The 12,520-nt window shown below is 41.0% G+C and overlaps 1 protein-coding gene across 4 annotated transcripts in view; it reads left to right on the top strand.

The window, feature by feature from the left end:
• The first annotated feature begins 93 nt into the window (after window positions 1-93).
• Window positions 94-12,520, top strand: part of RAB3GAP2 (RAB3 GTPase activating non-catalytic protein subunit 2) — a 110,183-nt gene continuing 97,756 nt past the window's right edge. For all 4 annotated transcript variants that reach the window (XM_078356494.1, XM_078356492.1, XM_078356493.1 and 1 more), the window contains exon 1: window positions 94-325. Coding sequence is in view for 1 of the 4 variants with exons in the window: in XM_078356491.1 (XP_078212617.1) it covers window positions 211-325 (115 nt within the window). In the remaining 3 variants the exon portion in view is untranslated. The remainder of the gene's footprint in view (window positions 326-12,520) is intronic.

Below are 12,520 nucleotides of genomic sequence, written 5' to 3'. Positions count from 1 at the left end.
ACGTGACCCCCCCCCCACTCAGTCCCCTGGGCCTGCCTGCGCCTGCGCATTACTCCCAGACGGCGGACTCGCGTCAGTAACGGCTTCCGGCTTGGTTGCTCCGCCTCCTGCTTGGCTAGAGCAGTCGGGGCTCGGCGGCGGCCGCGTTGGGGTGGAGGGGGCAGGGCGTGGTGAGGTGAGGTGAATGTCGTAGTGGGGTTCCCCCGAGCCATGGCGTGCTCCATTGTCCAGTTCTGTTACTTCCAGGACCTCCAGGCCGTCCGGGACTTCCTCTTTCCTCACCTCCGGGAGGAGATCCCCAGCGGCGCGGTGCGGAGGGACCCCAGTAAGTGCCTCTAGCCTCGCCGTCCCTTCCCGGCCTCTGCTCCGCTGCTTCGGGTCTCCTACTCGCTCTGCGCCGTCTGCCTCTGCCCACCGGACCCTCAGTTCTCCCCGGGCCTCCCTTCCGCACCGGGATGATCCCCTGCCCCCCTCGTCCTAAAGCTCCGTTTGTGTTGTCTTCCTCTCGACCCATCTTTTCTCCTCAGATTCCTGGCCCAAAACTGCGTCTTGCTTCCTCTCGGCTCTGCCTGTCACCGCTTCCTCCCTCCCCCCCGACCCCCACCACATTCCTAGCTCTCTCTCTGAGCATCGTCTCCATCTCCCCATCTTCAGCCTGGGGTCGTCCCCTATTTCATGTTGCCTGCTCCGTGACCGCATCCTCCCTGTTCCTTGCCAGATGTCAGCGCTCCACTCTGATATTGCCCCAGCGGCCACTCTCTCCCATCCCGGGGACTATGGCCTTCTGCCACCTCCCCTTCCGAAAGTGTTCATCATCCCCCCCACACTCTCCCTTCTTCCCTCCGCGTTTCCCCCAACAAATGGCTGACTGACAAATGAGTGTCCCTTGAGGTGGTAAGACTCTTAAAGAAGGAAAATACCTGTCAGGAAGTGAGCGAGAATCTACCTTAGGAACCAAAATTACAGTGACACAGCCAAGAAAGGTTAATTTGCTTTATTGGGATGAGAAGCCTTCCACCTATTTTTATCATCAAAGTGTTAAATAAGCCCTTCCCCACATAGTATAAAGTTCCAGGGCTGGTTAATTAGACACTACATAGGTTCTCAGAATTTCCTACGTTTCATCTTTTGAAAAGGTGTGCCTTCTCTTTTGTTTGTGCATTCCCAGCATGAAGCACATTTGACTTTGTAGTACAGTGCTCTCACTTTGTGCTGTACTAGAATGGTGATGAAAGGCCCACTTAGCTCTTTTCTCTTTTTTTAAATTTAGAAGATATCAAATCAGCCCCCTCTGTGAGTGATTACATACTCTGTGCCAATCATTGGTGCTAAAACCAAATAAGGCCTCTAGGAACTTGTGTTGTACAGACACATCATTAGCTGCCATTCACTGTGATTGAGATATATATGAGGCACTTTGTTGACGTGGCGATACTTAAGCCTACCTTTGAAGTACTAGTTAGAGGCATGAAGGAGTGGTACTAGCATGTGCAGAGGAAGGGAGGCCTGACATGGCATGGTATTTAGAGAACTAAGAAAAGGTGAATGGCTGGAGAGGAGGATGTGAGGGGAAGAGTTGGGGCAGTAAGGCAGTCATAGTAATAAGGAGCTAGATCATGAGAAGCCTTGTGAAAGTTGTGGCATTTCTCGGAAAGTTTAAGCAGAGAAGTGACATTGTCAGATTTGTACTTAATGTAATCAACCTTTGTTGAAGACCTGTAATGTGCTTTGGTAGCAAACTGGAGGAGAGATTGGAAGAAGGGAAATGGATTGGGAGGCTCTTCCAGTAATCCAAGCAAGAAATGATGTGAGCTTGAGCTAACAGCCTTAGCAGGATGAAGATGATGGACTAGATTAGAAAGATGTGAAGGAGTTAGAATCTGCAGGTGACGGGCATTGTAACTAGTCAGTGAGGGAGTTTCGGAAGCCTTTGGCTTCTGGTTTGGGCCGGTGTATGTAATAAGATAATGGAGGATACAGGTTTTCAACCTTTTGCATTTTAAATGTTTATGGTATGTCCAAGTAAGGACATCTGGTTAAACACCAGATTTAGATAATCTAAACAGTAGGGAGTAATGGGCCAGAGATGTTATTTGGGGAACTGACAGCAAAAAGCATCAATTCAGTCTCAATTATGTATGTTTTGAAATGCCCTGAGTAGTGAAGCCATAAGCTTAGAGGAGCACTGGTGTTTGTTTAAAAGTCAAATAGAGGTTACTGGGAAGAAAACCAAGAAGGAGTAAAAGAAAGAGGAAGATCAGGTGAGAGAAGACCCTCGGAGCTGAGGAAGGTGAGAACCTGATGAAGGTGAGGAATGATCAGTTTTGCAAATGCAGCAGGGGTTAGGTTCCTCAAAAAATTAAAAAGAATTATCATATGATCCAGTTATCCCAGTTTAGGGTATATATACAAAAGAATTGAAAGCAGAGTCTTGAAGAGATGTTTCCACACCCATGTTCATAGACATGTCACAGTAGCCAAGAGGTAGAAGCAACCTAAATGTCGGTCAATTAATGAATGGATAAACAAAATGTGATATATACACACAATGGAATACTATTTCGCCATTAAAATTAAGGAAATGTCACATACTAGAACATGAATGAACTTTGTTAAATTATGCTAAGTGAAATATGCCAGTCACAAAAAGACAAATACTGTATGATTCCACTTACATGAGGAATCTAAAGTCGTCATTGATAGGAACAAAAAATAAAATGGCAGTTACTAGAGGCCGAAGGAAGGGAGAACAGAGGACTTGTTTAATGGACGTAGAGTTTCAAATTTGCAAGATGAAGTTCTGGTGATCGTTTTTACAACAGTGTGAATACACTTTACTGAACTGTTCACTTAAAGATAGTTAAGATGATAAATATATTATGGGTTTTTTTTAACCAAAATACAAAATGTCAATTAGATTGATAATAAATAGATTATTTAAAAATGAGACAAAGCTGCTAATGTTGGAAAGTGACATAGGTTCCAATAGGAAGAAACCTACGTCAGGCCCTACTTGACTGTTTTTACTGCTAAAAGGATCAATATCTTGGCTCACCTGTAACCCATTTGCAGCATGCTGAGAATCTGCTATGGGCAGAGTAGTCATTGGTGGTTTTAAGTAAAAGTATAGCAAAAGTATTCTAAGGTTTGTGTTTTAAACAGATAGGTTTGGTAGCTGTTGAGAGAATAGATTGGGCAGTTCAAAGCTAGAGGCAGGTGATCATTAGAGAGATAGTTGTAGAAGTTCAGGTTAGAGCCAATAAAGGCAGAACTCAGGTAATAGCAATGGCAGTGGAGTTTGAGATGATTAAAATTTGTGCTGAGAAATAGGATAGCCAGACAAATATTGTAGAGGCATTTTTTTGTCGGCAAAGAGAAGAATGGACGGGAGTGATAGGTAAAAGCAGAAGTAGAGTGACCAGTTAGGAGGCTGTTGCAGTATTCCAGAAGAGATTATCTTTTCCTTAACATAGATTTCCTAAGAGGTTATTTTATAGTATACACAGTAACAATCCTAGAAGTATGACAAGTACTTTTGAATGACTACTATGCTTAATACAGTTTGGGACTATTGAGACCTTAAATGAAGAGTAAGTCATTGGACCTTCCTCATACAGAAGAATTCTTGAAACTCCTAGATATCTGCTGTGATCATATCTTGTCTTTAAAAAAGAGACCAGAAATGGCCCCTTGACCACAGATTCCTTTTCTTTGTACATTGTAAGTCTAGGTCTCACATATAAGTTCCCCAGAAGAGAGTGTCTCATCAGGTCAAAAGAGTAGACATTACTTATTATCACATTGTCATCGTCCATCCCCTCCCTGTCCCCTACTCCTGCTTTTAATTAAGGTCTGTAAAATCAGACATAGAAGCCATCACCTGGCTACTCATACTCTCCCTTTCAGATGTTAAAATCTTAGTACTGTGCTGTTTAATATGGTAGCCACTGGCTACATATGGCTATTTACATTTAAGTTTAGATAAATAGTAATTAAATTTTAAAAATTCCTCAGTCACAGTGGCCACATTTGAAGTGCTCAATAGCCACATGTTGCTAGTGGCTACCATATTGATCAGCACAATATAGAATATTTCCATTATTACAGAACATTCTATTGCAAGTATTGCCTTAGTGAGACTTGTATTCCTTCTTCAACTTTTAAGTTCAGGGGTGCATGTGCAGGATGTGCAGGTTTATTATATATATAAATGTGTGTCGTGGTGGTTTGCAGCACAGATCACCCCATCACTCAGTTATTAAGCCCAGCATTCATTAGCTATTCTTTCTAATGTTCTCCCTCCCCGCTCCACCCCAACAGACCTTGGTGTGTTTTGTTCTCCCCCATGTGTTCATGTATTCTCATCATTCAGCTCCCACTTATAAGTGAGAACGTGGTGTCTGTTTTTCTGTTCCTGCATTAGTTTGCTGAGGATAACAGCCTCCAACTCCATCCATGTCCCTGCAAAGGACATAATCTTGTTTCTTTTTATGGCTGCATAGTATTCCATGGTGTATATATACCACATTTTTCCTTATCCAGTCTATCATTGATGGACATTTAGGTTGATTCTGTGTTTTTACTATTGTATAGTGCTACAGTGGAAATATATGGGCATGTATCTTTATAATAGAATGATTTATATTCCTTTGGGTAATATACCCACCCATAGGATTGCTGGGCCAAAAGATACTTCTGCCTCTAGGTCTTCGAGGAATCACCACACTGTCTTCCACAATGGTTGAACTAATTTACACTCCTACCAACAGTGTAAAAGCATTTTTTCTCTGCAACCTTACCAGCATCTGTTGTTTTTGGAATTTTAACAATGGTCATTCTGACTGGCACAAGATGGTAACTCATTGTGGTTTTGATTTGCGTTTCTCTAGTGATATTGAACTTTTTTTCAGTATGCTTGTTGGTGACATGTATGTCTTCTTTTGATAAGTGTCTATTCATTTCTTTTGCCCTTTGTAATGTGGTTGTTTTTTCTTATAAATTTGTTTAAGTTCCTTGTAGACTCTGGGTATTAGACTTTTGTCAGATGGCTAGGTTGCAAAAATTTTCTCCTATTCTGTAGGTTATCAGTTCATTCTGACAGTAGTTTCTTTTGCTGTGCAGAAGCTCTTTAGTTTAGTTAGATCCCATTTGTCAATTTTTACTTTTGTTGAAATTGCTTTCCTGTCTTTATCATGAAATCTTTGCCTGTGTCTGTGTCCTGAGTGGTATTGCTAGATTTTCTTCTAAGGTTTTTATAGTTTTGGGTTTTAGTTTTAAATCTTTAACCCATTTTGAGTTAAATTTTGTATATGGTGTAAGGAAGGGGTCCAGTTTCAATTTTCTGCATATGGCTTGCCAGTACTCCCAGCATCATTTATTAAATAGGGGGTCCTTGCCCCATTCCTTGTTTTTATCAAATTTGTCAAAGATCACATGGTTGTAGATAAGCGGCCTCGTTTCTGAGTTCTGTGTTCTGTTCCATTGGTGTATGTATCTGTTCTTGTACCAGTAGCATGCTGTTTTGGTTACTATAGCCTTTCAGTATAGTTTGAAGTTGGGTAGTGTGATGCCTCCAGCTATGTTCTTTCTGCTTAGGATTTTCTTGGCTATTTGGGCTCTTATTTAGTGCCGTAAGAATTTTAAAATAGTTTTCTTCTAATTCTGTGAAGAATGTCACTGGTAGTTTAATGGGAATAGCATTGAATCTATAAATTACTTTGGACGGTATGACCATTTTTATGATACTGGTTTTCTCCTATCCATAAGCATGGAATATTTTTCCATTTGTTTGTGGTCTCTCTCTCTCTCTCTCTCTCTCTCTCTTTTTTTTGGAGCAGTGGTTTATAGTTCTCCTTGTGTCCTTCACTTCCCTTATTAGCTGTATTCCTAGGTATTTTACTCTTTTTGTAGCAGTCATGAATGGAACTTCATTCATAATTTGGCTTTCTGCTTGTCTGTTGTTGGTGTATAGGAATGCTTGTGATTTTTGCACATTGATTTTGTTTCCTGAGACTTTGCTGAAGTTGCTTATCAGCTTAAGAAGCTTTTGGGCTGAGACAAGGGGGTTTTCTAGATATACAATCACATAGCCTCTGCAAACACAGACAATTTAACCTCCCTCTTCCTGTTTGAGAACCCATTATTTCTTTTTTTTTTTGAGACGGAGTTTCGCTCTTGTTACCCAGGCTGGAGTGCAATGGCGCAATCTCGGCTCACCGCAACCTCCGCCTCCTGGGGAGAACCCACTATTTCTTTATCTTGCCTGATTGCCCTAGCCAGAACTTCCAATACTGTGTTGAGTAAAGTGGTCAAAAGGGGCATCCTTGTCTTGTGCTGGTTTTAAGGTCAATGCGTCCAACTTTTACCCATTCAGTATCATATTGTCTGTGAGTTTGTCATATAAGGCTGTTATTATTTTGAAGTATGTTCCTTCAATACCTAGTTTATTGAGAGTTTTTAACATGAAGGGATGTTGAATTTTTTCAAAGGCCTTTCTGCATCTATTGAAATATTCATGTGGTTTTTGTTTTTAGTTCTGTTTATGTGATGAATCACATTTATTGATTTGGATGTGTTGAACCAACCTTGCATCCTGGGGATGAAGCCACCTTGATTGTGGTAGATAAGCTTTTTGTGCTTCTGGATTCGATTTGCCAGTATTTTATGGAGGATTTTTGCATTGATGCTCATCAGGAATATTGGCCTGAAGTTTTCTTTGTTGTATCTCTGCCAGGTTTTGGTATCAGGATGATGCTGGCCTTATAGAATGAGTTTGGGAGGAGTGCCTCATTTTTTACAGTAGTTTCAGTAGAAATGGTATCAGCTCTTTGTAGCTTTGGAAGAATTCCACTGTGATTCCATCTTGTCCTGGGCTTTTTTTCGTTGGTAGGGTATTTATTACTGCCTCAATTTTGGAACTCATTATTGGTCTATTTAGAGATTCAATTTCTTCCTTGTTTAGTCTTGGGAGGATGTATGTATCTAGGAATTTATCCATTTTTTTCTAGATTTTCTACATTATTTCTCTGTGATGGTGATTTGTATTTCTATGGGGTCAGTGGTGATATTCCCTTTATCATTTCTTACTGTGTTTATTTGATTCTTCTGTCTTTTATTCTTTATTAGTCTAACTAGAGGTCTGTTATATTACTTTTTTCAAAAAACCAGCTCCTGAATGCCTTGATTTTTGTGTGTATGTCTCTATCTCCTTCAGTTCAGCTCTGATCTTGGTTATTTCTTGTCTTCTGCAAGCTTTGGGGTTTATTTACTCTTGATTCTCTAGTTCTCTTTAGTTGAGACATTAGGTTGTTAACTTGAGATCCTTCTAGCTTTTTGATGTGGGCATTTAGTGCTATAAATTTTCCTCTTAATACTGCTTTAGCTGCATCCCAGGGATTCTGGTACTTTGTCCTTTTGTTCTCATTAGGTTCAAAGATCTTTTTGATTTCTGCCTTAATTTCATTGTTTACCCAGAAGTCATTCAGGAGCAGGTTGTTCAATTTCCATCTGGTTGTGTGGTTTTGAGTGAATTTCTTTTTTTTCTTTTCTGCAATGGAGTCTCACTCTGTCACCCAGACTGGAGTGCAGTGGCATAATCTCAGCTCACTGCAACCTCCACCACCCGGGTTCAAGTGATTCTCCTGCCTCAGCCCCCCAAGTAGCTCGGACCACAGGCACGTGATACCATGCCCGGCTAATTTTTTGTATTTTTAGTAAGAGACAGGGTTTCATGGTGTTATCCATGGTGGTCTCAATCTCCTGACCTCATAATTCACCTGCCTCACCTTCCCAAAGTGCTGGGATTACAGGCGTGAGCCACTGTGCCAGACCTTTTGAGTGAATTTCTTAATCTTGAGTTCTAATTTGATTGTTCTGTGGTCTGAGAGACTGTTATTTCAGTTCTTTTGCATTTGCTGAGGAGTGTTTTACTTCCGATTATGTGGTCCGTTTTCAAGTAAGTGTCATGTGGTGGTGAGAAGAATGTATATTCTGTTGAATTTGGGTCGAGAGTTCTGTGGATATCTATCACGCTCCACTTGTTTGAGAGCTGAGTTCAGATCCTGAATATCTGTTGATTTTCTGTCTCCATGATCTAATGTCAGTGTGGTGTTAAAATCTCCCACTATTATCGCATAGGAGTCTAATCTCTAAGCACTTGCTTTCTGAATCTCAGTGCTCCTGTACTGGGTGCACATATATTTAAGATAGTTAACTCTTCTTGTTGTATTGAACCCTCTACCATTATGTAATGCCTTTCTTTGTCTTTTTCGATCTTTGTTTAATAAAGTCTGTTCTGTCAGAAACTAGGATTGCAACCCCTGCTTTTTTTCTGTTTTCCATGTGCGTGCTAAATTTTTCTTCATCCTTTTGTGTCTATGTGTGTCTTTGCATGTGAGGTGGGTCTCTTGAAGACAGCATACTGATAGGTCTTGGCTCTTTATCCAGTTTGCCATTCTGTGCCTTTTAATCAGGGCATGTAGCCCATTTGCATTTAAGATTAGTATTGTTATGTGTGAATTTTATCCTGTCATTATGATGATAGCTGGTTATTTTGCAGACTTGTTCATGTGGTTGCTTCATAGCGTCACTGGTCTGTGTCCTTCAGTGTGTTTTTGAGGTGGTTGGTGATGGCTTTTCATTTCCATATTTAGTGCTTCCTTTAGGAGCTCTTGTAAGGCAGGCCTGTTGGTGATGAATTTTTTAGCATTTGCCTATCTGAAAAGGATCTTATTTCTCCTTCACTTATGAAGCTTAGCTTAGCCAGATATGAAATTCTGGAAATTATTTTAAGAATGTTGAACATTGGTCCCCAGTTGAGAGACCTGCTGTTAGTCTGATGGGCTTCCCTTCGTAGGTGGCCTGGCCTTTCTCTCTGGCTGTCCTTAACATTTTTTCTTTCATTTTGACCTTGGAGAATCTGACGATTTTGTGTCTTGGGGTTGATCTTGTGGAATATCTTACTGAGGCTCTTGCATTTCCTGAGTTTGAATGTTGGCCTGTCTTGCTAGGTTGGAAAAGTTCTCCTGGATGATACCCTGAACTATGTTTTCCCACTTGGTTCTATTCTCTCCATCTCTTTCAGGTACCCCAATCAGTCATAGGTTTCATCTCTTTATGTGATCCCATATTTCCTGGAAGTTTTGTTCATTCCTTTTTATTTTCTTTCTGTCTATTCTTGTCTGTCTTATTTCCGAAAGATTGTTCAAGCGCTGGGATTCTTTCTCCACTTGGTCTGTTCTGCTGTTGATACTTGTGATTGCATTGCGAAGTTCTAATGTTGTGTTTTTCAGCCCCATCAGGTCATTTGTCTTTCTCTCTAAACTGGCTGTTCTGGCTATCAGCTCCTGTATTGTTTCATCATGATTCTTAGCATCTTTGCATGGGGTTACAACATGCTCCTTTAGCTCAGCAAAGTTCGTTATTACCCATCTTCTGAAGCCTACTTCTGTCAGTTCAGCCAGCCTCAGCCCAGTTCTGTGCGCTTGCTGGAGGGGTGTTGCAGTCATTTGGAGGAGCAGAGGCACTCTGACTTTGTGAGTTTCAGCACTTTTGCGTTGATTGTTTCTCATCTTTGTGTGTTAGCCATCTTCTTCCGTCTTTGAGGTTGCTGACCTCTGAATGAGGTTTTTGTGGGGTCTTTTTTGTTGATGATGTTGTTATTTTCTGTTTGTTTTTCTTTTAACAGTCTGGCCACTCTCCCATCAGGCTGCTGCAGTTTACTTTGGGTCTGCTTCAGACCCCAGTTTCCTCAATTTCTCCTGTACCTGGAGTATCACCAGTAAAGGCCACAAAACAGCCAAGATGGTAGCCAGCTCCTTCCTCTGGAAGCTGCATTCTGGTGGAGTATTGACCTGTTGCTGACCCGCATGTACCTATAGGAGGTGGCTGCAGACCCCCATTGGGAGGTCCCACCCAGTGAGGAGGAATGGAATCAGGGTCACACCCAAAGAAGCAGTCTGGTCACAATCTGACAAGGCAGCTGTTCTGCATTGTGGAGGACCCTTCCTCATACAGACTGTCTTTTCTCCACAGCCAGCAGGCTAGAGAGGCTGAGTCTGTGAAACCACAGAGATGATGGCCACCCCTTCACCTCTGGGAACTTGAGCACATCTCTGGTGCATTCCAACCTGCTACCATTGGCTGGCTGGAATTCCAAGCCAGTAGGTCTTAACTTGTGAGGTGCTGTGGAAGTGGGGTCCACAGAATGAGGCTGCCTGACTCCCTAGAATCAGCCACCTTCCTAGAGATACATACAGATGGATTTCCCGCCTTGCCAGGGATCTCAGGGCTGTGGTATATAAAACTCATGGTTCTCTGTGTGTGCCTGAATGGCTGCTCTACCAAGACTCCACACAGCTCTATGTATCAGAGCCAAGGCCCTGGTGGTGCAGGCTCATGAGGGGATCTCCTGATCCATGGGTTGCAAAGATCCATGGGAGAAGTGTGGTTTCCCAGGCAGGGCAGCACAGTTACTCACCTCTTTTCTTAGCTGGAGGTGGGGGTTTCTTTGGCTATAGCATGTTTTTAATGGTTGTATAATATTTCACTGGAAACTCCACCAGGCTCTGTTTAATAATTGCCTGCTCAATGAACATTTTTCAGGTTATTTCTGATGTTTTTTACTTTGAGAACAGTGCTCCACTAAGCATCCTTATACTTGTGGGTCACAGTTGCCAAATTACTCTAAAAATTGGTTTTCAGGTTCAGTCCTATTTATGATAATCAGTGCCTGTCTACAAATATACTTGTTATCCTAATATTACCAGTGTCTTTGACTTTTGCTCTTCTGATGAATGCAGAATGGTATATTGTGGTTTTAATTCGTACTTATTAAAATTGAGAAAAGTTGAGCATTTTCAATGTGTATCAGTCAAGTAGAGCTTGCTTTGTAAATGAACTCTTCACAGCTTTTGCTGATTTTTTTAATTGACTCTTTAAACTTTTTCTATTGTTTTACAAATGTTTATCATGTCCTGTGTTTGCTTGACTCCATGCTGCTTCTGGGTGGGCCGTCGCCCCCTCCAACCCCATTTGCTTTTCTTTGTTCTCTGTGAGTCAAGCTGTTTGTCCAGTCAGTCCCAATGTCAGAACCTGGGTATCTCAGTTGAAGGTTCTAAATTCACTTGCCCTTTTTCATTCCTCACCATGATTGCTGCAGACCACAGCTGCTTCTAATCAGCCGTCTTGGATCTGAAACTTCTTTCAGACTTTCTGTGTTCAGTCAAAACACACACACACACACACACACACACGCTCATTGAGAATTTTATTCTTAATTTTATATTGTGATCTCATTTTTATAAAATGCATATCTGCAACTTTTTGAAGTTTAATTATATATTACGTAATATCTATATCTTTCCAAGTCAAGTAATTTATAGTTTTCAGATATATATAGCTCTAGCGTTTTTTTTTTTTATTTTTTTTGAGGGAGGGTCTCACCGTGTCACCCAGGCTGGAGTGCAGTGATGCCATCATGGCTTACTGCTGCCTCCACCTTCTGGGCTCAGTTGATCCTGATGCTGCCTCAGCCCCCCAAGTAGTTGGGACTACAGGCATGTGCCACTATGCCCAGCTGTTTTTTCTATTTCTTTGTAGAGATGGGGATCTCTCTGTGCTGCCTAGGCTGGTCTTGAATGTGTGGGCTCAAGCAGCCCTGCTACCTCAGCTTTCCAAAGTGCTGGGATTATAGGCATGAGCCACCACACCCAGCCTATAGCATGTTTTTAATGGCTCTATAATATTTCACTGAAGACTCCACCAGGCTCAGTTTAATAATTGCCTGATCAACGAACATTTTTCAGGTTATTTCTAATATTTTTGCTGTAAGAACAGTGCTCCACTAAGCATCCTTATACATGTGGGTCACGATTGCCAAATTACTCTAAAAATTGTTTTTCAGGTTCAGTCCTATGTAATAGTCAGTGCCTGTCTACAGATACACTTGTCATCATACTATTATCAGTGTCTTTGACTTTTGCTCTTTTGATAAATGAAAAATGATACATCATGGTTGTAATTCATACTTCTTAAAATTGAGAGAAGTTGAGCATTTTCAATGTGTATCAGTCAAGTAGAGCTAGCTTTGTAAGATAACTGTTCAGTTGTGCTGATTTTTAAATTGGATCTTTAAACTTTTTCTATTATTTTACAAATGTTTATCATATCCTGTGTTTATATTTTACAAATATTTGTACTAGTCTATCATTTGTCTTTTAACTTTATTAATTGGACAGGCTTTAGATTTTATATAATCATATCTATTAACCTTTGCCTTTTTAGCTTCTGTTTCATATTCTCCGTTGATAGATCTTTCCAATCTTAAGCTTGTTAAACATTCTGCTAGATTTTAACCTAAATCACACTTGTGTGCATGTGTGTTAAGTATGAAATCTGAGGTGGAACCCTATCTTTATTTTATTCCAAATGGATATGCAGTTAACACAATTTATTAACAAATTCGTCAACTTCCTACTAATACAAGATGCTATCTTTACCATGTTAACTACTCAGAAATACT

Source organism: Callithrix jacchus, chromosome 19, assembly GCF_049354715.1.
Source record: "Callithrix jacchus isolate 240 chromosome 19, calJac240_pri, whole genome shotgun sequence".
Classification (NCBI taxonomy): domain Eukaryota; kingdom Metazoa; phylum Chordata; class Mammalia; order Primates; family Cebidae; genus Callithrix; species Callithrix jacchus.
The sequence above is the reverse complement of the archived record's forward strand: the minus strand, read 5'-3'. Positions and strand labels throughout refer to the sequence as shown.